Source organism: Corapipo altera, unplaced genomic scaffold, assembly GCF_003945725.1.
Source record: "Corapipo altera isolate COAL_440 unplaced genomic scaffold, ASM394572v1 113, whole genome shotgun sequence".
NCBI classification, from domain to species: Eukaryota; Metazoa; Chordata; class Aves; order Passeriformes; family Pipridae; genus Corapipo; species Corapipo altera.
In genome coordinates, this window is record NW_020884895.1 from 839,673 (window position 1) to 865,257 (window position 25,585).

General features: G+C 43.5%; 1 protein-coding gene across 2 annotated transcripts; it reads left to right on the forward strand.

Moving 5' to 3' along the window:
• The first annotated feature begins 18,325 nt into the window (after nucleotides 1-18,325).
• TMEM207 (transmembrane protein 207) lies at nucleotides 18,326-25,248 on the forward strand. 2 transcript variants are annotated; one of them, XM_027647575.1, is made up of 5 exons: nucleotides 18,326-18,466; nucleotides 20,288-20,325; nucleotides 20,740-20,784; nucleotides 21,232-21,374; nucleotides 22,317-25,248. In XM_027647575.1, exons 1-5 carry the CDS (start codon nucleotides 18,392-18,394, stop codon nucleotides 22,463-22,465), a joined length of 450 nt encoding a protein of 149 aa, XP_027503376.1. In that variant the 5' UTR covers nucleotides 18,326-18,391; the 3' UTR covers nucleotides 22,466-25,248. The 2 variants fall into 2 exon arrangements, with proteins under 2 accessions (XP_027503376.1, XP_027503378.1); XM_027647577.1 differs by having other exon boundaries at nucleotides 22,228-22,387.
• The last annotated feature ends 337 nt before the right edge of the window (nucleotides 25,249-25,585 follow it).

Consider the following 25,585-nt stretch of genomic DNA (forward strand, 5'->3'; position numbering starts at 1 on the left):
AGATGCCAGATCAGCACAGTGCAGCCCCTGTGCCGCCGCAGGGGACCAGCTCTGGTGACAGGAGCAGGGGGACAATGCTGGCCTTGCTGGCACTGAGTCACAGCCATGGTGCTGCTCGGATGTGGGTGGCTTCTGCTAAAGGCCTGCCCCACCTGTTCATCATTACCTCCTGAAGTGCCAGAGAGGAAAGTTTCTGGAGCAGCCGCCTGGCAGATGCAAGGAGGGTAAACAGGCCTAACAGATTAATCAGTTTTTAAATGGAAATCAGTATGATTATAAATGTCATTGTGAGCCTGTGAAAGCAGAGGGCAAGGCTCAGGAATGCTCCTGGTAACTTCTAGTCCTGAGTTTCCTCATCTGTCTTCAAGGGAAAATCAGAAGCCCTTAAAAATTATTTTCTTCCCAGAGGCAGGAAGAGGGTTTGAGCCAAAATTTGCAAAGGTGCAAAAAATACTATTAGCCTCTCAGGATATAACAAGCTTGAACAGAGGTTTTTGGAGGAATAGGTGAGCTATAGGAATATTCCATTAATTGTGGATAGTGTTTAGAGAAGAGCTATAAAGGCCAGCAGAGGAAGTATTCAACTTGTGTGAAGAATAATGAAAGGATGCTGCCTGCATGTGTGGCTACAACCTATGGCTCTCACAGGAACGTGGGCACCTTGAGAAAAATATTTTGGTTAGGGCAGTTAATTACTGCTATGTAATTTGACAAAAAAAGACTGAATTAAGTCACCGGATATTGGACAGATATATAGGCAGCCTTAAGACACAAGCCATGCTTATGGAAACTCTTTTTTTTTTTTTTTTTTGGAAGCAGATCACCCACCTGCCTCTTCCTTACGAAATGAGAGATCTTAAAGATCACTGAAGAGGAGGGAATCAAGAGCAACACATTTGTTAGCAAGTCATAAATTTGCAGGGAGAAAGCGAGGGGAGCAGAAAAAGAATGAACTTGAATTTCACAAGGGCGAGAGGCACCCTCAAACCCCAGCAGTTGCTCTGCTCATGGCAGAGAGCCACCAACTGGGAGATGCAAAGTAGCAGAGCAGCATCTGACAATGAAGTTCACAAGTCGTTAACCAGCAATGTAAAGACATACTCGACAGGCTGCAAGTGCAACGACCTCCCAGGTTTAACACTTAGTCTTCATAATATCCCAGAGATATTTCTGAAGAGAGTAATTGGCCAAAAGGAAATGAACAATAAACCCTGTGATGGAAGTCGATGCTCCTGGGAACTTTTAATTTTTTTTCAGTTAAAATTCTCTGTATTACTGTTTCTCTGTGTAAAGCATGGATGAAAGATCCTGGGTGAGCCAAAGTCCTCTGCCCATCCTTAGAAGGCTGAAGTTAGAGGACGTTTCGAATCAAGGTTGCTTATCCTGGTAAACATAAAATCTTCATCTGATCTGAAACAAAAGGTGTCCTTTCATGTTTGAGCCACTCAACTTTTTTTAAAACCACTTAAAATACTTCAGATTTGCATTTTTTTCTTTAAGATTTGACTTCTATTTTGAGCACATTAAAATTCTCCCCTCCACTCCTTTTTAGTCAAAACTCTTCACTGAATTCTTCTTCAGTTTATAAATAGTTTTGGTCCCTCTAAACCATCATTTTTATGACTTTCATATTTCTGGAAAAAAAGGCGCTGCTATTATTAGTCATCTACAGCCTTCAAGACATTACCCAAAGTATTGTCAAACAACTTCTGTTCCACTATTACTGGGAGGACACCCTATTAAACGGATGTTTTTTCCTTTGACTAGTCGCTTCAGACAGGTTTCTCAACCCACAGTTGTTTAATCAGTTAGCAAATTATTTTGAGGTTGAAAAATACCCTCAGAGAAAATTTCCAGTTTGTTCTCACATGGTTGTGTGCTCCCAGTAGCCTTTTGATTGAGCCAAGCCACCACATTCAGGTTCACCAAGAATGACCCATGTTCATAGGATGGGGAATACACGTGAGATCCCACCCTAATGGACAGGAGCAGTGCATTGGGTGTATTAAGTCAGGAAAAAGCTATGTACCTGATGCTACAGAATAACATAAGAAATTAAATGTTTTGGATACAAATGTGGGTTTATGGGCAGGAAGCTATTTGTAAATAACTGTAACTCCCCATCACTTTCTAGATATATCTGTGCATAATGTCTGGCTGGTACTTCCCTTTAGCTCCACTTTCCCGCTTCTGCCACACCTGAGATATAATTACAACCTGTGTTACCTGTACTAAAGTCATGTTTAGAGTATAATTTTTAACACATCCAAGATCTAAATGAAAGCTCTCCCTTGCAAAGAGTGGTAGAAGAAAAGGTAATAGAAAACAAATGTTACCTAGGAAGCCAGTTGAATAACTTAAAACCTGGACTTCCTTGTGAGGAAAAATATGGGGCTACAACTCTTCCCTTCCTCATGAACACTCTGCTTTGCTGGTGAAAAGATATCTCCTTAAGCTTTTTACCCGGTAAAATCACCTAACCTATCATTTTCAGCCATGGAATTTTTCTGCTCACACATGCTGTCAGTTGTTCTGTGGGGTTATTTCTCATGCAAACCAAAATAGTTCCTGATTTAAAATGTTCCTCAACCTGACTGTTCACATGATAAATGACATAATGGAGTCGCATTCGTTAGCACCAGAAACAAACTCCAAAATAGAAGCAGACAATTACTAAACAAACATTCTGTAATTATCTTTTCTTTCCTGACCAGCTGAACGATGAAGAAAGCAGCAATGTGTAGAGCTCATGATTAGAGCTGGTCATTTAGGCAAGAAAAAATATCGGACTCTAGTGTATTTCATCAATCAGAATGTGGAGGGAGCTGGTTACAGCTGATGGAACCAATATTGTGGTGGATGTTGATCATTTTCCCAGTGTTGACTCCCACTTACTTCCCTTTTTATATTTTTAATCTGTCTCTTAAATCACTTCACGCAGCTGTGTCTGGCTTATTTTCTTCTGTCTTGCATTAATAATTAATTCCATTGCTTTTGGTATGCCCTTGACCTTCAGCCATTTCCAACACCTTGATATAAATCTTTGGACGTATCACACTATATATTCCATTATACATGTTTGAATACTACATGGAGGTGTTCACAAGCAGGCATGTCCTCATAAGAATTGTGAGTCTTTTGCAGACCTTTTTTAGTACTTCTCTGGAGCTCATTAGTTCATTATCTGGCAACGTAATAGTCTCATTCTGAGGCACACCATTATTTCAATTACAGAATGATCATAATTAGACTCTCTGCTCATTAGGACTTCATTGCTTCATCTACATATGGGAACCTGTATATATCTTAATTAAAAGAAGAAGAATTGCTTGTTGTTTAAACATGAGTTTAACCTTAAATACGATTCTACAAATTAAGGACAAGCTTAAGTGCTCTTTTATGTATAGTGAGGATAACATTTATTGATTAGTTGCCAAAGCAAAATAGGTATTCCTGACATTCAAGGCAAAACAGTTTACAGATGTTGCATCTGCTTGTGAATGAATTCATGTGGTTTGGACTCTGACTCTGGGTTGACACCTCTGCTCTCTTTGTCTCAGGTCCAGTGCCGAGGGTTGTGGTTACCTTGGAAATGTTGACTGTGGGGCTATTTGTTGGGAATGCAAGGGAGGCTCAGGGGAGTTTCTGCCTGATACACTGGTGGGTTCCTTCCGCTGGCTGGTAAAGCCACATCTTGCCTGGTGGCAGAGGGGCAAAGAGTTTGGTTCCTTTCACATTAAATGTTAGGAAGAAATTCTTCCCTGTGAGCGTGGTGAGGCACAGTCATGGGTTCCCCAGAGAAGTTGTGGATGTCCCATTCCCAGAAGTGCTCAAGGCCAGACTGGATGGGGCTTTGAGTAACGTGGTCCAGTGAAGGGTGTCCCTGCACATAGCGAGGGGGTTGGAAGTAGTTGATTTTTATGGTCCCTTCCAACCCGAATCATTCTATGATTCTATAATTCTTGATATGTCATTCTGGTAAACATTTCATTTGTTGAATGAAGAAGCAGTTTCTTTCAATGTGAAGCAAAAGTTGTCACCAGGGAATATCCTGAAGGGAAGAGTCTGAAGTTTAGTCATTATTTGTTCAAAATATTCAGCATGTATTTACAAAGAATGAGGCACGACTCAACCACTGCAATGCAGGGTGATGTTTTGTTTTTCCCAAAAGTATTTTTGACATATCTTATCATTAGTTTAACTCCTGACGAACCCTAACAATGGAGAGTTTGGTACTGTGAAGTTTTGCGGGTCTGTGGAACAGAGTCTCGGAACAACCATGGCACAAGTCCTCTCTCAGACTTGTTCCACATAGTGAAAATCCAAGCCTAGTGGTTTGCTAGAGACCTGCCTAAAGGAGCAGTATGGGCACCCTGTATAGCAGAGCTGGTGAATCCTGCAGGCCTCCTGCGGGCCTGCCTGCAGAGGAGGGGAGCTGCTGCAAGTCCCCAGGGAGCAGCTCTTCATTTTTCTCTCCCACTGTAGCCAGGTGTGCTTGTACTTCTGGAAGTAGCGAGGCAAGTCCTTTGCATTTCAGCTACATATCCAAAGGGCATGTGGTTCTGTTATTGCTGGTAGCATCTGTCATCTCTTCCTAAAACAACTCTCCAGGCATGAGGTAGATAAAATTTGGTGGTACTATGGATAAAATCAACTACTGCTAGTTTCTGTAACAAAATAAGGAACACTCCAGCCTTGCATTCAACAAAAGAAGGAAGGTTTAATATGCAAAGCAATAATTCACAAGGCATCTGTTGTTCTCTTTCTTTTAACCCTTAAGATTAGCCTAGAGAAATGTAGAAGATCAATCCTTTTCCTGTCCTGGTACAGTGCCCGGGGCTTTACCTGATAAAGTGCTACCAGGTAAAGACAACTCTATCATAAGTTGTTCTGTAACAAGGAGTGGATTAAAGATACAAGCAGAGCTACTTCATCACCATGGCCACATGATATTCAGTAAATGCAAGCGCTTTGAACCATTTGGATTCCAGAAGCAGGACAAGCAATGATTGATTAAATCTTTCATCTTCAAGATCAGAAATAAAGTCAGGGAGATGCTGCAAAAGGGCAGGAAAAAGCAGGAAATATTGATTGCAAGTCACTTCAAATGTCAGGAAACATCTCATCCTCCCAATGTCCAGGGAAAACATTTAATCTTTTAATAACTTTTTTTTTAAATCAGTCAATATCACCAAAATCATTCTTCTGGGAGACATTATTCTAGTCTTCCCCATTTTTATATGCTGAGCAGATTATGCAATATCAGAGGAAATATTATTGCTCAAGGACTCGTGTCTTGTGGTTTAAAGATGCAACACACAAGTGGAAGTACTGGAACAGAAGTGGGACTGCCTGTGTCCACCATCACCAGTGGTGAGAGCAGGGAATGGCAGGGCAAGCAGAGCTGCTGGCTCATGGGCCACCTGCCCAGTTGGCAGACACAGGAGTGGGAATTTTTGGGCTTTGAAGATGAATCCAAAAAGTGTAATGATTGTTCTAAGCACTCTTAAAATCAAATTTGGGGAATTTTACCATTTTTCCAGTGAGTACTCCCCACCCTTGTTTCACACTAATGCAATACATACTCAGTTTTTTAGAAGACTCATTCAAGGACTGAATTGGCCAGGTCCTGAGAACAGTCTTATAGGATTAAAACTTAAGAAACTGCAAATATGACAATCAATCAGCTTTTTTCATTTCCTTACTTTTTGAAAATACCTTTTTTTCTGATGGTTTAGACAAAATTATAGAGTATGGTCTGCATTAATTTGTTGGGGTTTTTCCAAAAAGTATCTATTGTCTTGCTAAGAACAGAAAATTCTATCTATCTATGCAATCTATCTCTGCATACAAATTATTGTTTTTAGCTGTGATTTTCTAACTCCTAAGGGAATTAATGAGCAAAGAAGAGCTCTCAGTAATGCATGCATGTGCATATGACTGTATATAGATTTTATATTAGTTATTTATTATTTATGTCACAGGAGCTTTTTCAAAACATCACTGTATATTTTTCTTTGAAAATATTGATCTAGAAGAATTACTGGCCTGTCTCTCTGCCTTGTCCCTCTCAGTGCCAGCTCAGGTCCCTTTTTGTGACCCCACTGTGGGTTCAGTGCAATGCCTCAGCCAGTGCCATGCCTGGGCTGGAAGCTTGAGGACCTAAATCATTCTTATGGTTCCAGTTGCTGGTACATCTGAGACCTGCTGTATGGCACCAGGGAAGTCCCCTGCAGTGATGGCACTCTGAGAAACGTGGCATGCAGTGCATGGCCCCCGTGGAGCAGACCCTCCTGTGTGCTGCACTGCACCACACTGCCCCAAGGAAAGCCTCCATCCCTCCCCAGTGAGCTGGGACCTGTGATTTCAGCATCCTGCTGGCAATGTCAGTCTTCTGAGGCAGAAAGACACAGCAGGCTCTTTTGATTAAAAATAGGTCAAGATTTAATTGAAATGAAGAAACATTTTTGGTTGTGCAGAAATTTGAACCAGCATTGAACTTTCCTTTTTTTTTTTTTTTTCCCCCATTTCATGCTCATTATTTGAAAGATGTGCAAAATTTCTGGATTTCTGGAGTCAGTGGTAATACGATAATGTAGTAAAGCTCTCCCCTTGCTGTCCTCTCCCCCAAAATCATTCCTGAAATTTTAGTCATCATTTCACACATCACTAAGTAAACATCCCCTTCCCATCACTGGCCCAATGGAGACTTAGTACATTACTGTGTAAAGCAGAGTAATCATGATATGAAATGCAATACACAGGCAATTTCAGTATCCTTGAGGTATCTCTGCCAGGAGCATGGAAAGCAGTTCAATTTCAAGAGTAATGAGATTAATTTGCAAGTCACTTCTATTGAGCCTTTTGTGATTTTGCTGTTCTCTCCTACAGTTACAGGTCTTGACTAATAAACAGTGTTATTATATATAATAGAGAACATTTCCCTGTCTCAGAGTGCAGTGTGGTTAGAGAGGGCAGACTTCAGCTTGATTTTTGTAATATTTTCCAATTAGATGACCAGATATCAGTGTTCAAAATTCCTGTTTGGTGGAGGTTTGCAATCATAGCTCCTTAGCAACTGAAGTAACATTAAATTAAACTGATAAATGATGCTCTAAAAAAAAAATTAGGAACTTCAGCAGAGTGATTAATTTTTGATGCCCTTTTAGGAAAGATTTACAGGATGTGATGTGCATTTGCTATCTGCCAAGTGCAGTTCTTCATCACCTGAGTACACAAGCTTTGCAAAACAGTTTTCTGATGAAGTGTAGAGTAGATCAATTCACCCTTCCCAGCTGATGAGGAAAGATCTACCCCTTTGTTAAAACTTTTCCTTTCACCCTGGCTGCAGCCTTGGAGAGTCCTGGCCAGTGTGGGAGATGGCAAAGCTGTCACTTGAGGCACAGGCCAGCCACAGGCACCCTGGTGGCCCAGCTCTGATGTTACGGACCAACTCTCTCCAGCACCTCTTTCTACCATGCTGTGCCACTTCTCTTCATGCACAAGATACTGAACTTACAAACAAAAGAAAACCAAAACCTCCACGCCCCAAACCCTGTTTGACCATTCTTCCTCTTTCCTTTCCTCCTTGGTTTTATTAAAACCATAGTTTTAATCCAGCACATGGAAGACGTTGAGACCAAGCCTATTCCTTTCTTGGTGATGAGAAAGAGCCTGCTCCCTTCACTCAGAGGGACAGGCAGCATGTTCTGCTTCCTACAAGCTAGTCCTTCATATAGTCTTTCATGTCAGGCAATGCTGAGATAGAACTATGAGGGGCGGAGGCATTAGGAATAAGGTTTGGAGTGGATCTTGTGCACAGTGAGGTGATGCTGTGCCTATGATCCCAAGCCCACCCTGGGAGTCTGCCTGTACGTACTTGGAGAAAGGATTCAATGCTCAGGTCAAGGGAAGGCTGAAGGCACTTTTTCTTGACGGAGTTCCCCAGCCATTTCCACGTCTTTCCTCTGGACTATCCTGACATGTGGCACTGCCCTGCTGTGACTTCCAACTCCTTCACAGTGAAGTCACTAGTAAAAGGCTACTTGTTTTATACCCTCCAGTTCTCTTTTCTTTTCCACTGATTGCTGTATATTGCAGGCAATCCTTCTGACATGTGCATTTAATCAGTTTGTGACAGGAAGATGGGTCAATGGTTGAGCTCTGAATAAAGAGTAAGAGGCCAAAACTGGAAATAGGAATTGCTCTGCTGAGCACAATTCTGGTGCCCTGGCACCCATTACAGACAGGTAAAAGTAGGAGAGTAATTATGAATTATATTTCTTCTGCACCTTTGTTAGTGTGAATCTAGTTTATGCATCATAACAGAAAGGCTTTCCAAAAAATACTTCATTGTTCCGTAAATTCTCCTTTTCCATGACGATGTCCAATTTCTTTCTGAATTATGTTTGGCTCTTGCCCACAATAATTTCCAGCAGCCTTGTATTTCACGAGGCATTTATACACTCACTGTAAAATCTTTTGATGGGCTTTAAAAGGTTGGATTAAAGGATTTGACACCCATGAACTACCTGCCAGTTGGCTGACAGTGCCTTCTAGCTTCACTCCCTTCTGTTGTTGCTACCAAGAAAACTCTTGCCCAGAGAATATTTCCAATTTGCCTTGACATTGGCAGTGATTCTCAAAGTATTTTCAGGCTCTTCATCTTTGAAGACTGAAACAACAATCCCAGGCTGACCTCCTTCAAATCAACAAATCTACTCCCATGGGATTGCACAGTCTTGAGGTATGCCCCAGTCCTTTCCCCGGAAGCCAAAGACATTAGAGATGGAAGCAGAAACCACCAGGTTAGTTATTCCATTTCCAGATGAACTAGTCCATTTTTAGGTTAAGTGGTCCAGAGAACACAGAGCTGTTCTCCACACAACACATTCTCCACTCCCCACTTTAACAGCTTTTGTAGCAGGACTCATTCCTGCTTCTTATTCTGCAAGCATAACCCATAGACAAAGTACAAATCATTTACTCCTAATAGTTTTCTATTGCCTCTCAAGACAGTCCTCTGTGATCTTTCCCTGCTATGAGCAATGACTTACATTTTCCAGTGTCTGTGCAGAATAGTAGATGTCCATGAAGCCTATGCAGCCCGAACCTTCTTTCTGGTTTGAGAACAGTCTTTCTTGCATTGTTTGCCCAACAGTCTGCAAAACGCCAGACTGTGGGTCATCAGAGAGGTACAGAAAGCCCAGCTGACCCACTGATTTTAGTGGAGTGAATCTGTGTCAGTGCAGTGCTCCTCCTGTTCTGTAGGAGTTTCAGGAAATGACATTAAAATATTCCTAGACCTCTTGTGAGCACCAAGAAAACAGGTGTTTTGTCATGGAGCACATAAGAATTTGTGGTTCCCTCTTACTTTTAATGTCACCACCCATGAATTCTGTTTATAATGCTTTGGATATACCATTGTGTTTCTCCCGCTCCATGCTGTCCTCCAGCTCTTCAGGCAGAGAGCAGCTCTGTTGCTACTGGATGTGATGCTGGAACTTACCTTCCTTCAAGGAAGATGATTTCCAAGAAAGTTATTCTAGATTTATTGGATCAAGTCTTAAACCTTAAGAGGTAACTTGGGCTGTATTTTATATAGAAAACAGTTTTCCCTGCAGATGAAAACTTAGGGCAGATGAAAACTTATTTTATAGAGCTGCTTTGGCAATTGTCTATCTTCAGATTAATGGTGATGGGGTAATTTAGATTCTGTAGCAACTTGAGATAGATGGATTTACAGAGTTGTCAATAAATCCACTTCCAGGTATCTTTGCTTTAATTAAATTTAGTGCCATGGAAAAGATGACGGAGGAAAGCCCTTCTTCACCTGCCTTGAGAATAAAGGTCCAGCTGAGGCAGGACCAGCACACTTTGCCTTTATTGCCAGTGCAGGCAGTACCCACAGGTGGGATGGCAGAGGAATGCTGCCTGGATGTGCCGCCACAGCCTGTGCAGAGCAGGAGGGAGGTTGGCAACCCTGTGGTGCCCATCCCAGGGCTTGAGCTGGATGGCAAAGACTTGTAAAGCCAATCAAGGGGAGCTTATAGACCACCTGGCAAGTCTGTATTTGAAGTGTGTTTGTTTGCATCACCCAATCTCCTGAAGAAACAGGGCAGCATGATCACATTACTGATGGACTGATGTCCATCCATCTCATTGATCTGACTCCACAAATGCTGGCCATTTTTAGCCTGATTTGAATCATCACAAACCAACTCAAACCTAATAATTCCTACAAGTTTAAAAAAAAAATAACTGTCAGGTAAAAAAGAGAGAACTGTAAATGCTTCCCTGAGGAGGAGGACACATCGAATACAATAACGTTAGGACAATATGAATTTGGGGCTGTCAAGCTGAGACATGAAGTAGGAAAGGGCCATCTCCATAACCAGGACCAGCTTCTCAGCTTTACCCAGTGCGTCAGAAATGCCAGTCTCCTGCTGCCTCACTCAAAGCCTGGCCACCCTCTCATTTTTCTCACTGTGTTGGCAGGAGATTTGTGAGTACATCACCATGTGCCATTTCAAGCTTCATTTGAATAAGCGTCCCATATAATAGACTTTTATAGCTCTCTTCTGTGAATTCTAAATTAACGCAACTAATTAAAATGTTCCAAAGTTTTATGTAAATAACTAATTAGCATTTGAGAAGGAATAGTAAATTCACAGATGGTCGTGCTCCACTCAGGGCCCACTCTGCACCAGTGTTGGGCCCTCGGTGTAACATCCTGCCTGACAGGAATGGACAGCCCAGGCTTCACCCCAAGGATGTCCCAGGCACCATCCACCCTGCCTGCAGGCAGTGGGAGCTCTGTGTCTGGTAGGATTAGGCCCATTCTTTCTGTCCCTGACACCAGGGCTTGCAAGAATAGGGTGATCATGGGAGTGTGGATGAGAACATCAAGGAAGAAGAGATCTCTGCGCAGGAGATGAGGTGGGTGCCTGAGCTGTGATTTTCAGTGAATATCTTTTAGAAATGGAAGCTATTATACTTAACACAACATAGCTGAACCTGAGCACTCCTGGGTTCCAGCCCCAGCATTCCCACCAAGACTCTGGAAGTCTCTGTTCTGTCACACAAGCAATGTGTCCAAGCATCACAAGTGAGAATGAAGCTAAATATTTTCTTCTTCCCTCGTAGTATTAGAGCTCATTGGTATCTGTAACACACTGGAGAGACTCAGGAGAGGTGGTGCAGAAGTAATATCTTGTAAGAATGAGGAAGTTTAAAAAAATAGATTCACATCTAATATTGATTGCCATCCTGGTGGAAGTGAGAAGAGTGTCCCTTCTCTGACATCTAGACTCTCATATATATCAGGAGGCTTACATTTATACAGCCCATTTAAGTGCTATTTCAGTACAAAAAGGACCTCTGCAAATACAAAGAAGGAATTGGCCAGTAGAAGGTTGTTTGCTCCAGAAGAGGGAGATTATCACTAGAGCTAATTAAGGGAGGAGGATCATTTTCCCTTCCAACTACCCTCAGTTGTTTTAAGGTCAGTTCTGAGTGTTTGCACCTTTTCCTTCCAGAGCTGCAAAGACCTGTGGGAGATGAAGGGGGTATAAAAGCCTGCTTCAAGATAGGATAAGGTTTTCTGATGAGTTTGAGCAGGTTTCTAGGGAGGGGAGATGAGTTTGGGAAGATTCATATTGGTAGGACAATGCTGCTTGGCCAGAGGGAAATTGAAGGAGCAGAAGTAGGAGTCAGTGGGGAAATCAAAGCGTGATTTAAAAGAAAGAACTGTGCAGTGCCTGGCTGTTTATGTTGAAACTATAAACAGGAGTGTGTTTTTCAGATATATTACTGGGGAAGATGTAAAAGTGGGAGATTAAGTAAAATGGTAAAGCTGTTGAGGGGGAGAAGAGGCTATGCTAAGCATTCCTCTTGCGTGGTCTTATTTGCAATCCCTGTCTGCCCTGGAAGCATCCCCCATATCTCTCTCTGTTTATATGTGCAGCAAACTCCTGCAGAGCAGGGAGAAGATGAAAGCTCTCCATCTGGTCTTCCAGACGTTGTTTCTCAGCCTGGCACCAACCTGGAGAGGAGGTGAGATGGGTGGCTGGAGGGCAGCCTGGCTGTGCTACGGGGCTCTGATGTGGAGGAAAAGCAAACCCAGAGGAGCCTCATTGTCTCATCTCTACCCTGGTACGGTGCTGCAGCAGGCGTGGGGAATACAAGGCAGGTGGGTACACATCACACCCCAAGCATCAGCTCACCGTGTTCCCAGGCAGAGCATTTGACTCTTTACCTGTCACAAGAGGAAAGCTGGAGAGCAGCCTGCTGATGCCATGTTTCTTGAATCCATAAGTGCTGATATCAGCCCTCACTAATTCTGGGCACACAGGTGTGTGGCTGCAGCCTGTTCTGAACTGACTCTGCCGGTAAGAAATGAGGGTCTGAAATCACTACCCTTCCCTGCATGGAGCCCAGATGGGCTGGGTGTGCTTGGCAAGGGGCAGGCTGCAGCTGAGGCCCTTAGCAATTCAAAATAATCCCAGAAAGGGCAACTGGCAAGAATACAAGATGAAAGGTAGAAGGTAATCAGTCAACTAGGGCAGGAGCCAATAGGTATTGCGATAATCTGAGGAAGCCTTAGGCTGAAACATTAGCAGATGTCTTCACTGAAGGACACAGGATGGCCTTTGGTGCCTGGATTCTGGGTGTTGCAGGAGGCACCAGGAGACAGTACATGTCCCTGTGCCCATGTGGTCCTTCTTGCAGAGTTAACCCCTGGAACACAGGGCTTCTTGGTGAAGTAGCACATGAGCCAGCTGATATAATGACTGGCAGAGTGATGTATTTCAGCACTCCTTGCTAAATGGTTCTGCCTGGAAAATTGACTTGAAAATATGTTTCAGGATGTGCCAGATAGCCTAATGCTAATTTCTCAGCCAAAACCTCCCATGTGGTGTCCAATGTGATATTAGTAACTGAAAAGCAGGGGAAAATGAAGCCTCTATCTGCTTTCAAGCAATTTATTCTCCTTTTGCCTTTATACATCCAGCAGCTAAGTAAATTACAGGGATTAAAATACTAAGGGTTTTTAATTTTCTTAACTGTAATTTCTTACTTCCTGGCAACAGAGTAACAAAAAAAATTATGAAAAAGCATTAACAGCCAACTATAATTTCGAATGTTTAAAATACACATACAATTTTATCTGATTAAAAGTAAGAGGACCTGTTTGAGCACAAAGAAACAGCAGCAGGCTTCAGGGTTCGAGTAGTTGTAGTCAGCTTCGATTTCACATTAGAAAACCAAAAGAGAAAAATTTCTGCTGATGATTGCTTTGTATTTCTGGTATGCTTCATCTTTCTCTTTATTCAAGCTGCTTTTAATTTTATCAGCGTTATCCTTAGTTCTGCTTTTCTGTTCCTCAAGTCTTGAGGGTTATCCAGCCCTTTGAACCAATTTCTGACGAGCTCTGTGGGAGGTCTAGTGGTATCTGGAGAGATTGTGAGATGAAAGGTTTCTTAAGCTCTTTTTTCAGGTGGGTTGTAATACATAGAAGTTCATGGGTATTTGGGAAGTGGTAGAGCTGGGGATTATCTCATGTCCTAGTGTCCAAGCCAGAAATAAGACAAGTCCAACTACCATTTATTTCTCAGATGCAGCAGATCTTAAAATGTAATTCTGAGATCTGAATTCTCCCATAAAACTAAACAACTGCTAGGCTTAGCCCAAATCCTGTTATTTAGGCACTTTTTTTTTTTTTTAGGATCCATCTTTAGTTTTAAAAAAACCATCAAACGGGAGGGGGTGGAATCCTTGCTTTCCTAAATTTTTCAGCTTTCCCCTGCCCCACCACACACAGCTCTCAGTAAAACACTGCACACTGATTTCTGTATTTAATGATGAGAGCAGAGTCAGCACCAGTCATCAGCATACACAACATGCTTGCTAGAAACGTGCACTTCTCAAAGTTGCTGTGAATTCCAAAGCAAGAACGCTCCTGCCTAAATCCTTTTATATAAGCTTAATATTTCAGTTGTTACAGTATTTATTTCAAGTTTTCATTATAGGGTTGGAACAGCAGTATTTGGATAATTCACAGTGATTTCTCATAACACATCAATGGACTTTATACTTTGGGTAGTTTTAAAGTTTTGACTTCCCATGAATGTATCAACACCTATGCACTGAATAGTTTTCTGTAGTTCTCCGTTGAGGATATGCATGCACATATACAAGAAATCTCTTTTACAAATGACTAACCTAAAGGAGATTCCTTTTTTAGCTTTCCAGAAAGCTAAACTTTCTGCCAGGCAAAGGGCTTCACTGACCCCATTCTCTGCTGGATTTTCCCTACTGATACACCAAAACAAACAAAAGGGCTCTCTGGACTGTCCAGAGCTACAAGGTAGCTGCAGTTGCATCAGATCTGAGGGGTGACCTCTGAAGCCTCCAAGCCTCACTCCTGGGGAGGATGCAGCCAAACAATGTCATCCTTGTTTGCATTCATTTAAATCAGTGCCCGAGTCTTTCCTTCCTCCTGTGCAGCACGTCCCCCACACAGGCTCACAAAGGGCCGTATTCATCAGCCAGCAGCAACTGGTTATAATCCTTCTGAAAGACAACAGGCTGTGCCAGCTCTACCAGGGCTTGTTTTAAAGTGTTCATCCTTCCTCGCTCACTCAAGCCTGGGGTATTGTTGGCTAACTCCCATGCACATGGAGGGATCTGAGGGTCTAAGAACTGATGGCAGTGGTTCCATGAGGTGGGAAAGGGCTCCCTGGGTCAGCAAGTCCCACTGAAGTGGTTACATCTCCTGCGGAAGCTCGATGACTTGCATCCCGGGAGCCATTTGGTTTCATGCCCACACTCTTCCCACGGACAAGCTGCTGCTCAACCTCATTGCTCCGGATGGGGTGAACTTTCTTTGCATTTCCAGCCTCAATTTATTCATGGCTGGTTTGCTTCCATTTATTCCCATGCCAGCATTGGCCATTAGCTTAAATAGCTCTCCCCAGTGCTGGATTTAGTCATCTCAGTGTGTATGCACGGGGAGCGAGCAGCTCCTTGTGGCTTTTATCTAGTGAGGATGAGACCAAAGCTGCTTTAGTTCTCCTGTTGCAGTTCTCAGTTCTCCCTGTTACCCTGCTTTTCTCTTTGACTAAACTGAGTTTACACGTCCTGAGTGTTCCCAGGACAGGCCAGAAGGGATGATGGCAGCCTGGCAGTGTAGATGTCAAGGATGCAGGTGAGACAACCACAGCAGCAAAGTTGAGTAGGGAGGGGAGAGATCCCAGTGGCCTTGAACTGGAGGACGAATTCATTGTGGTGGTGATGTGAAAACACTGCAGCATAAAAAAGCCAATGTGCTTAGTTAACCTTGTCAGTTGACCTTAATTTAGAGAGCAGGGCCGCCCTCCTGTACCTTGTCTCCCCTCCACATCATATCTCCATGCGTTCGCCATTCTGTTCCATGTCCTTCCCTGTGTCTGTCCCACCTCTCCTCCTGCCACTCTCCTTGTTTGCCTTCTGAAAAAGTCTTTCACAGTCTCATTCTGGACTGTACTGGGAGGCTGGTCAGGGCTTAGCAAGGTGGTTGCTTTCCCCTAAATTCATCCCTAGCAGCCACCAAATGTTCTGAAGGCAGCTAGGGAAGAACTTTAAACACGTTTAAACTGCTAACTGTGCTTACAGGCTGCCAGGGGCTCTGTGTGGACTCCTGTTTGCCAGTAAATTGCCTCCCACTCTCACCAAAACCCAGAGGTTCCCTGAAACTTTGTCTCAATCTAGAAGCATGTCCGAAATTAATTGTACGATCTTCAAGCAATTAAAGACCATCACTTCTAATGCACATAAATACAAGTTGGAGCTCAGTTCCTGAAATGCAGACCCTGAATCCCACCTTGACCCCGGCAGACTTGAGTAGGTAAATCAGCTTCTCTAAATTCCTCCTTTGTCACAAGCTCTCATCCAATTTTGTGAAGCCTAGCAAGAGCCAGCCCCCCAGTGGAGGTGGTTTCTGTGGTAACTCTAAAAGTCACCCTTTGGATGATCCTAGAACTGCACATCTTCCTCCCATTGAAAAGACTGGGCACATTAAGCAAAGAGATAATGGACAGTCATAAATTGCTCTATGTTGCAGTAGTCCCTGTTGCTGCCTGGGAGATGCATTTGTCACCTAGCAACGACATAAGGTGATGAGGAAATAACAGAATGTTAATCTAATGGCCACGAGTTAAAATCTATCAGGGAGCAACCTCCCAACTCCATAGATGATGTGGATATAAATGAGGAGGGAAGAGTTACCAAACTTTTCATCCAGTAGGTAGAGGAAGAGGGAACAGGCGATACCTTTGTGTATGTGTGCATGTATCTCCTCACAGGGGGCAGGAAAAAAACCCTAGAAAAAATTGCTCAGACTGGAGCTAGCCCTTGGACACAGAGCTGCCCAGAAGGTGGGTCTCTCAGTTTTGCAAAACCCCAAAGGCAGTGGAGCCACAGCAGGAGGGGTCACAGCCCCCTGGGAGTCTCAGCACAGAGCTCCTCTGGGTTTTTTGTGTCTGGTCCTGACTGCCTTAGAGCAAGTGCTGGTGCTCTTTATGTTATATATTCATGTATTCAAGCTGCTCAGCTGATCATGGACAGGGAGAGTTTTCCTGCTGAAGCAGCAGCTCTTTTCAATATCAGGATCACGCCTGAAGCAAAAGACAGGGCTATTCATGGACCCCCTTTAAGCCAACTCTCGCCTCTTGGCATCATTACAGAAAATGCAGGGACAGGCTTCACAAATTGCCATCATAACTTGAAACCTCTGTATGGGACTAACCAGCAGAAAACATCAAAGTTTACCTCAAAGCCAGGAAGCTGAGCAGTGGCAGAATTCAATCTCTTCCTTTTTTTTCTAGAAATAGACCCAGAACAGATGCTATGTGTTATTTTTCAGTACCAGGAGCTCATTGAGGTACCTGCCCCCCAAAATACTGGGGATGATCCATTTGGTGGCTCTAAATTGGAAGTACCCTGGGTGATGATGCTAGGGAAGTAATTGTGAGAGGAAGAAATCTGAAATTAGTTCAATGATGGATGATCTCTTTGAAGCCTGAAATTGTAAGAGTCACACAGTTTCCAGCAAGGCTGTGTACATTTTTATACTGCAGGAGCTTTTTCTTTTAAGAAAACAGCTAAGAAATTGGTTTGGCAATTTACTGTTGAACAACACTGAAAAGGATTGGTCTGAAGCAAGACAGCGTGTTCAGACCACTTATATTACATAGCACATGCACTTGGCAAAATCATGAGAGATGCCTTCTCAGAGGGCATAGTTTCAGAGGCTCACCTTTCATTAGTACCGAGCTGAAAGTAAACATTTGAGAACACCAGGACTTGGCCTAGGTTTATGCAAAACCTGAACATTAAATAACAAACCTTGGATGAAGTACGTATATCACAGTTGGTTAGACTTTTTGACCTTTCAGCTGAAGCAAAGCCACAGAGGTACATCTCAAGAGCAGCTCGGCTTTGTCAATCATTACGGAAGTAATGGCATCACAACATAATGCTTAACTCTGGAGTGAGGATTAAACATATTCATGGCAACACCCTTTGTGTTAAATCTGGAAGAACTGTAGTTAATGGTGCATTTCAGCCACGGGCTGTAAACTCCTGTGACAACCTATTACTGACTGCTGAACAAACCAGGATTGTCCGTTCTGAGAGGATCAGAGCTCTGGTGCAAACCATCTTCTACCCCTTTTTAACTACATCACCTGGATGTATCTAGAGGAATCTAATCAGTCCTTATGAAAGGAAGAATACACAATGAAATACTGTGTCCCTTGTGAGAATCACCGGGTATATGTGGGGTTTTTTTGGCTGCATTTTCCCAGCAAACCAAACTCCGGAAGCTGTATAATGGAGTTAGGGTGCTGGTGGTGGTTGCCTCTGGCTGGGAAGGGTTTCCTTCACCCTTGGTGCACATTTGAGGTGGTAGGCACAGTGCATAGGACGTGGTTGGAGGTAGTTTCCCTTTTTCTGTAATGCCAGTACTCCAGCTGAAGGCAGCATGAAATGAAAGCGTGGCCTCATGGTACGGACTCCAGTGACTCTTTATTTGTAGCAGGTCCTGTTAAATGCAGCCGTGGGTTAATATGGAACTAAGCTTCAGCAGCAGGAATTTGTGAACAGCTATGAAAATACTGAAACAATTGCAAGGTGCTGACCTTAAACTAGTGTTCCTTTAACTTCTAGTAGCTGTTTGTGTCCATGCAAACCCAACTCCCTGGCTAGCGGTAATTTCTGAAGCGCAGGAAGCCATTGGGTAACGTGTTCTCTGGCTGAAGGCACAACGTGCAGAGAAGTTTTAAAAGCACCAAATTACAGAGGGTAAAACACTGCTGCAAACAAAGCTCTTCTAAAGTTTCTTGCACTAGTAATGCAGAGACCTGGAGCTTTGTGTTTCACTTCATGGATCATAGGAACTGGAGTTCTGTGTTTAACCTTCTTCCAGGTAACCAAACCCTTTACTGGGACCCAGCTGATTTTAGGGATTTTCTGGGGGGAAGATTTCAGCTTTTATGGAATTCAGTCATCAGCCCTTTTTACTTTTTTTTTGGTGAAGGTTTTTTTTGAGGACCTGATGAATGTGGGGAAGATTTAATGGTCAAAACAGTTCCAATTAATGCAGAGAAAACATGACTGCCTTAATCCTTTATTCTGTCTACAGCTATTGAAATGGAAGAGTTTGGGGCTTCAGCAGCACGGATGGGTGTTTGGCTGCTCTGACAGATTACTGCCTCAGAGCAGATGCACTTTGCTGCAGTTTAACTACACTAAGGTGGCTCTGCTGAGGTAGTTTGAACGATGATAAAAGAGGGTCCAAAGGATGTCATTCAGCCATGAAGAATACTCAGGGTACATGTAATCACAGCAACCACCTATTTGCTTTTGATCTGTTATTTTAATAATCACTTGAAGCGCAAAAAAAAAAAAGAATTAAAATATTCTGCACCAGAGTGCATGTGTGACATGGCAAATTAGCTCAGTTTTAAAAGGACACGTCTAGAAGAGTTGAAGCTCCTGTCTTTTTCTCTATTCCTCATTTGTATTTCAGCCACTCATTAAATTTCATAGATAGCACTTTATATGAAAGACTTACTATACCTCAAGGTCTCTGGTGAAACTAGGGATGGAAAGGCAGTTTGTGCTCAGGATCAGACACATTATAGAGATTTGGGGGGGGATTTCTTGCTGTTTACAGTGGCACAAGCTTTGCATAACAAAGTCCCTCCAAAGAAGTCCTGTTCTTAGAAATGTAAAATGAGATCTTTCAATTATACATATTTGATACAAATTTATAATTCAGAAGAGAGCATTCTAGTTGGACTTAAAGAAAGTCAGAAATCTCTACATGTTTTGGATATACACAGAGGGAAATCCAAACTAAGGATTTACAAATTACATTCTAGCACTTTTTTCCAATAAATAAATAAATCTAAATCCTTCTATCTTGTTCATTCTACTTCCCAGTGTCATTGCAATTCTATACCTGATCTGAATTTTTAGTAATAACATTGGGCAGCTATTATAACACACCTAACACAAGTCAGCCAAAACCTCTATTGAATTTGATTTAATTATACTGATGAACCACTCTGGTTACTTTTTGCCCAGATGATCTGAAACTGAGGCTAAGATCAACAAGGCTTGCAAAAATAAACTTCCTTAAGCAGAGAGTAGAAAATATACCTGAAAAACAGGTTTCAGGTTCACATATTTGCAATACCTGAAACTTGACTCTGGGAATGATGCACCACCACTCCCTGAAAACAGGAAAATGCTTGGTACAGCATACATCTGGTCAAAAGAGCTCCTATTTATGGATGAATTCACACACAATTAGCTGATGGAAAATGATCCACAGATCAAGAATTTGGTCATAGGACACTTTCAGCAGACATTTCTGAACAGCAAAACCCAGTTCAGCAAACAGATCTCTGATTCCAATGGGTGTTTCCCTGCTCGTCTTCCCCTCTTTCACATCAAAAGGAATGCTTTCTCCTTGGCCTAGCTTTCATCTGCAAACTACTGAATTTATTGAGCTCTTGGTTATCTGCTGGTTTTGATATGAGCTGGCTCAGAGCAGAGATCCACAGAGGCAAGAGCTCAGCCTTATGGTCCCTAGGGAGAGGTCTGGTTTTCAACCCTGCAGGACCAGCACCTGTACGGCTCTTCCTCTCGGACTTCCCACTCTAAGAACAGTAATTGTACTGGTAAATTGTGAAAAAACCAACACATATCTGCCCTCTGTGATTTACATGTGTGTTTTCAGTTAGCAGACTCTGAGTTGGACTGTGAGCTTGGCGAGAGGTGAGTGTGGCTTCATTCTCTCACCCGTGGCTGCCTCCACCCTGGGCTCTTTCAGAGATGCTGTGCTCCTGCCTTGGCACACCGGCACAGTAGAGGAATGAACGCTTCCAGGAAAGGGCCATTTAGAGTTTTTTCCCAAAGAGGAAATGGAGATTGGCAACTCTTTGGGTTTTCAGCAAAAACGCTGGTGGCGGGTGCCAGTGTTGAAAGGCAAACCAGTTGCACTCTGCTTCATACATCATCTGCATCTGCTCCCATCTACATAGAGAAACTTTTAATAGGGCTCCCTTGATGGAGGAAAACTCTCAGTCTTCTACTTTCTGATGATGCTTTTCTTTGTGTTGGTAGATGTGTTGGAGTGGGTACAGTCCCCTCATGCTGGACTGAAAGTCCCTTTTATTTTTCCCTTTTTAGGTGCATTGGACAGAGCGATGAAAATTTTAGCAGCTGGTATGTGTGGTAAGTTTCAGATCTGCTTTAGAGGGAAAAAACTGACAAATAATATTCTTTGATGGATATACAGAGAGAAAGGCATTGAGAGAGACTGATAGCTAGAGAGCATTGCTCCTGGGCTGTCCCTGTGTTCTGTCTTTACAAACTAATGGGAATCATTTATCCATATATTCCTCACTGTACGCTGACAACTGAGCTGGGAAAAAACGATGGATGATTTCAGGGAGAAATATTTGAATTTCCAGCCAGCACTTGTCACTGAGCACTCAGGCCTGAGACATTGGTTTCTGGAGACTTTGATCATGTCCAGTATGCTGGTGGGGAAACGGCAACATTTAATGGCTATTTGCAAAAGATGTTAATGATTATGTTAATTTGAAGACATGCAGCCATCTGTCAGTGCTGCCTGCAGATGGTAATGGCACTGTTCCTCCCCTGCTGCCTCTGCCTTAGGTTCCTGATGTTGTTTTTCCTGGCCTTGCTCCTGTCCTGTGGGATCTGCTACTGCCTGCAGTGCTGGCTGAAACAGCGGAGCTGCCTGTCCCACCAACGCGCCGTGGCTGTCTTCACCCTCAGCAGCTCAAACACCTTTTGTGGTTAGTCCTGTCTCTGCCTGCTGCAAGGTCCTGCCAGCCCTAGTGGGCTTTCTGTGGACCATCCATAACCCAGAAAGAGGTAGCCAGGCTTAAGTGGGAGCTGGGCTGTGTTTCTAGTGAACAGTGAGGTGCCCGGTTCAGGCATCTTGAGGGCATGTTCAGACCGTGGACTGGAGGGCTGAAGCCACATCCACTTTTCCCCAGTCCTACATTCAGCTGAACTTGGTGCCATCCCCGTGTGTCCATTATGTCCCAAAGGTGCTTGGCCAGGCTCACATTGGAGGTGTGTGGGACTTTCTCCTCAGTGCTGGGCGCTCAGTGGCCCAACATGCAGACACAGGCACTGGGGTCAGGCAGCCCTTTCCAGCATGTGTCCTGCATTTCTCACTCAGGCAAGACTTCACTGGTCTAACTTGAGCCACCCTAGTAGGCAGATTAACTGGTTGATACACTCTGGGATCTGTCAAAAGTTTGTCTTGGTGGGTTTTGTTTTGGTAGCCACCCTCAGCATTCCCCCAGGAGCACCCAGACTTTCAAGGACTGGGCTATAATAACTATATGTAACACCCATAACTGACCTGGAATATGGTCAGCAGCACCATCAGGCTGGGCCAGACAACATTCCTCCAAGAAAAATTAATCTAGTCCTGTCATTAACCTAAGCTCTTCCCAGAGAATGTATTGAATGTATTACCTGCTTTCTGGGTGGTCATGGGCAGTGTCTTCACAGGGAAGACCCACCCCAAACCCACCCATATGCCTCTGTCCTGACTTCTTGTATCTGGAGTTTGTGGTGAAAGGCTTTGTGATGTCATGCTTCAAAAATTACATCCATGCCTTTCTTGTTTCCAAGTGGTTTGGCAGCTCCTCCCAGGCTCACCTCTCCCACACTTGCTCTTCATGCCTGTCTCCTGCATGGTTGTGACTTTGCTTTTTCCCCAGCGAATGAAGCATCTCAGTGCCCATTCTCTGGATCTCTGAGCCCCTGCATGACTGCAGAGATGTCCTCCTCTTCTGCCCCACAGTTCAGCCTTGGGGGAACTGAGTTGCCTCCATCCTATGAGGATGTTATGAAGGAAAATAAGCTCTAGACACCACATGTTGGCTTCCAGTGATTCCACTTGGCTCTTCAAAGGTCTTCCATCACGCTACAGGAGTGTGAGAGCAAATCAGCCCTTACCACAGGCTGGCCAAAAGACTGAAAAGCAGCACATATTTCATCTGAACCTAAAAGAGGAGACTAAATACAACAGAACAAATGCCAAAAGCATGTGTTGAATCTGTCACAGGAGCTCAGCTTGACATTTTGATGGCTCTGGATTTCAAGAAGCTTCCTCAAAGACTTGTCTGTATTTGGAGTTTCTGTCTCAGACTCCAGATTTATCTCTCTAAGGCTGCTAGAGCTGTTGTAGCCCCATGTGTTTTAGGACCGAATGTTGATAAATGACTTGCTAGTTACTTCTCAAACTTGGGCTGCCTCCTTCACTCGGCGTGGTGCCAAGAAACACCCTCTGGCAAAGTCATGTTGTTCTAATACATTGTAATGCAATCATGCCACTCTATGATGAAGGATCGTTTGCCACATTTAAAATATTTAGCACAGCATATCAGATTTGTCTAGTGCAAAAGGCAGCAAATTTATGGTCAGGGAAGAGAAAACAAGAAGTTGGGATTATGAGTAGCAGCAGTGGCAGGAGCTGATTACAGAGCACAGAAAAAAAGTGAATTTGCTCATCTGAGCTGTTCTTAATTCCACTGTGACTGTCCTCAGCTACTCTTGCCCTAACATTGCAGACCAGCAGGCTTTGAATGGCCCAGGACACTTGTGGAATTTCCCCACAGACATGAATTAGAGGCTTAGGTATTTAATACTTAGCTACAGAAATCTATTAGGATAAAGGATGTCATTTTCTTTGAGGTGATCACTGCAGACAGAATGGAAAAATACTTTAAGAAGCCATCCAGACTGCCTAATGCCCAAGCAGGATCAGTGCTACATAAGTCATTCCTAGGAGGTGTTACCCTAACTAGTTCTCAAATTAGTGAGGAAAGATGCTGAATTTCCCCCTTAGCCATATTCCAGATGAAAGCAAAGATTTCCTTTTGTTTGTCATGGGCACGTCACTGAAGGCTGAATTCAGCCTACCTGACCTCTCTGCCTCTGGTCTCTCAGTGGCAAAGGCTGAGGGGGCTGCAGTCAGACCTCTCTGGTTGCAAAAGGTGATGTCACACCATGCACTGCCTGTGCATGGAGCCATGAGCTCATGGTCAAATTGGGCAACTGGGTCCATCTTGGGTTAGTACCCCGAAAGATTAATGGAAGCCCACAGCCTGGCTCATGGAGCAGCTCCCTACTTGTAGAGCAAGGTTAGTACTGCTTCCCGTGCTCAGAAAGAAAACTGGGAATATAAATCCACTAAGGGTTTTGAAGTGCTCACGTATTCTCATATTGATTCTATATGAGAACATTTGCCACATAAAGAATTACAGCATATTTTGAGAGAAAATTCCTTGCCAGCACCACTGCAAATTATCTCTCTAAAATCCTATTTTAGAAGCAGCTTTAATGTTTGACTCTTGTGTGAAAGGAAATAAATGTTGCTGTAGCCAAATGAATGTTTGTGCCAGCAGGCTAAAATATTACCACGTTTATTAATAAGGAAAATTAGTAAGCACAGACTCAGCCAGGGGAGAAGTCAAGCAAATCCTGAGTGTCCTTTTCCTGGCTGAACTTACTATGAATTGTAGGTAATCAGCACCTCTCAGGATCAGACCTTTTATATACATAACTGCTTCCACTACTCAACCCCTTCAATTTATGCCCTAAAGCATGAGATTTGATTATGTTTGTCACTTCAGCTTGCATAGCCTGTTAGTGGGCATTAAATCAGCCATCACTTGCTTCCCACCTACACACTGTGCTTGCTTCAGTGACCCCTTCGTGGCAGTGAACTCCACAGGTTGTCTGCATTGTGTGCTGCATAAAACATTACCACCTCCTGCTTATTCATTGCTTGGCTCTAAATACATTGCTGCCTTTAATTTCATTGAATGTCACCTTCTAATCAGGTGGCTAGAGAGGCTAACAAGCAAGGACTGCTCTGGTTTCAATGCCTCCATCTCTCTGCATCCCCCCTTTGCCAGGACCAGTCATTCCCGAGGCCGTAAATTCTTCCCCAGCCACCCAACAGAGGGCAAGCGAGGCTTTCAGCACACTGAAACATTTGTGGAAACGGGTTTGTTTCCCTGCTGCTGGTGTGCACTCAATGCGTTCAGCTTCATGTTTGCAGTGCTTTAATTATTCACAAAAGGAATCAAATTATCCCATCAAAATTGTGACAAGTGGCTTGTAGTAAAGTGAGCTAGTGGTTGTCACAAAATCAGGCTCCATCTGGAGTTCCCAGCATGGAAGAACCTGTGTGCTGTGGTACCTGTGCAACACGACAGGAAGCCACGGGAGCTTCCAAAAACTGCTGAAGGCCAGGAGGCATCTGCAAAAAAGTGTAGGGTTGCTGTGGGGGAACACAAACTGACCTTGCTGCTGGCTTGGGGTGGGAAAGGAGACTGCCCCAAGAGAGGGGTAAGTGGGCAGTGCCCTGGTCCTTGGCTTGATCATTGAAATGGAAAAGAGGATTGGCTCCTTTGTTCTACAAATGTATTTGGGGTGGCCCCACTGACCTACTGCTGCCTATGAAAGCTGCTTCCCCCAGCTTGCCCCCTTACCCACAAATGCTCCAGTAGAATGAACAAGGTTTCTCCAGACGTGTGTTCCCATTCTTACAAAAGCAGAGATTTTGTCTGGTAATTTATGTTTTTGTAAGCACTCAGACCTTAATGAGGGTAGTTAATGCAGTTTGGCTGATGTTTCCAGAATTGTGAGGAAAGATGAGCCATTCCCTTGTAATTCATCACATTAGGAAGAATAGAGTCCACTTTGGAAAAGCACTTGTTCTGCTGCAACTCTCTGGCTGCCACTCACCCTCTGATTTATACTTCCTGCTGACTTCGAGAAGAAATGGCAAAAGGCTTTAGAAAAAAGCAGAAAACAGTAGAAGGCAGATGTATTTGTGGAGGAGCTTGTTGTCAGCAAGCCTTCTGAGGGGGAAATGGGAGCAGTACAGAGGCACTAATTGCTTGGTGACCATCTGGAAGCAAAAGACAAAGGGAACATGGTGAGGCACATGGCTGGACTTTCACCTCTACACGTTAAG

Excerpts from the sequence above, each read along its gene's own strand:
- TMEM207 (XM_027647575.1), top strand. The coding sequence starts at position 18,392 with ATGCAGAGACCTGGAGCTTTGTGTTTCACTTCATGGATCATAGGAACT. Across the intron at positions 20,326-20,739 it reads GACTGTGAGCTTGGCGAGAG|GTGCATTGGACAGAGCGATG; the intron begins GTGAGTGTGGCT and ends TTCCCTTTTTAG. Across the intron at positions 21,375-22,316 it reads CAGCTCAAACACCTTTTGTG|CGAATGAAGCATCTCAGTGC; the intron begins GTTAGTCCTGTC and ends CTTTTTCCCCAG.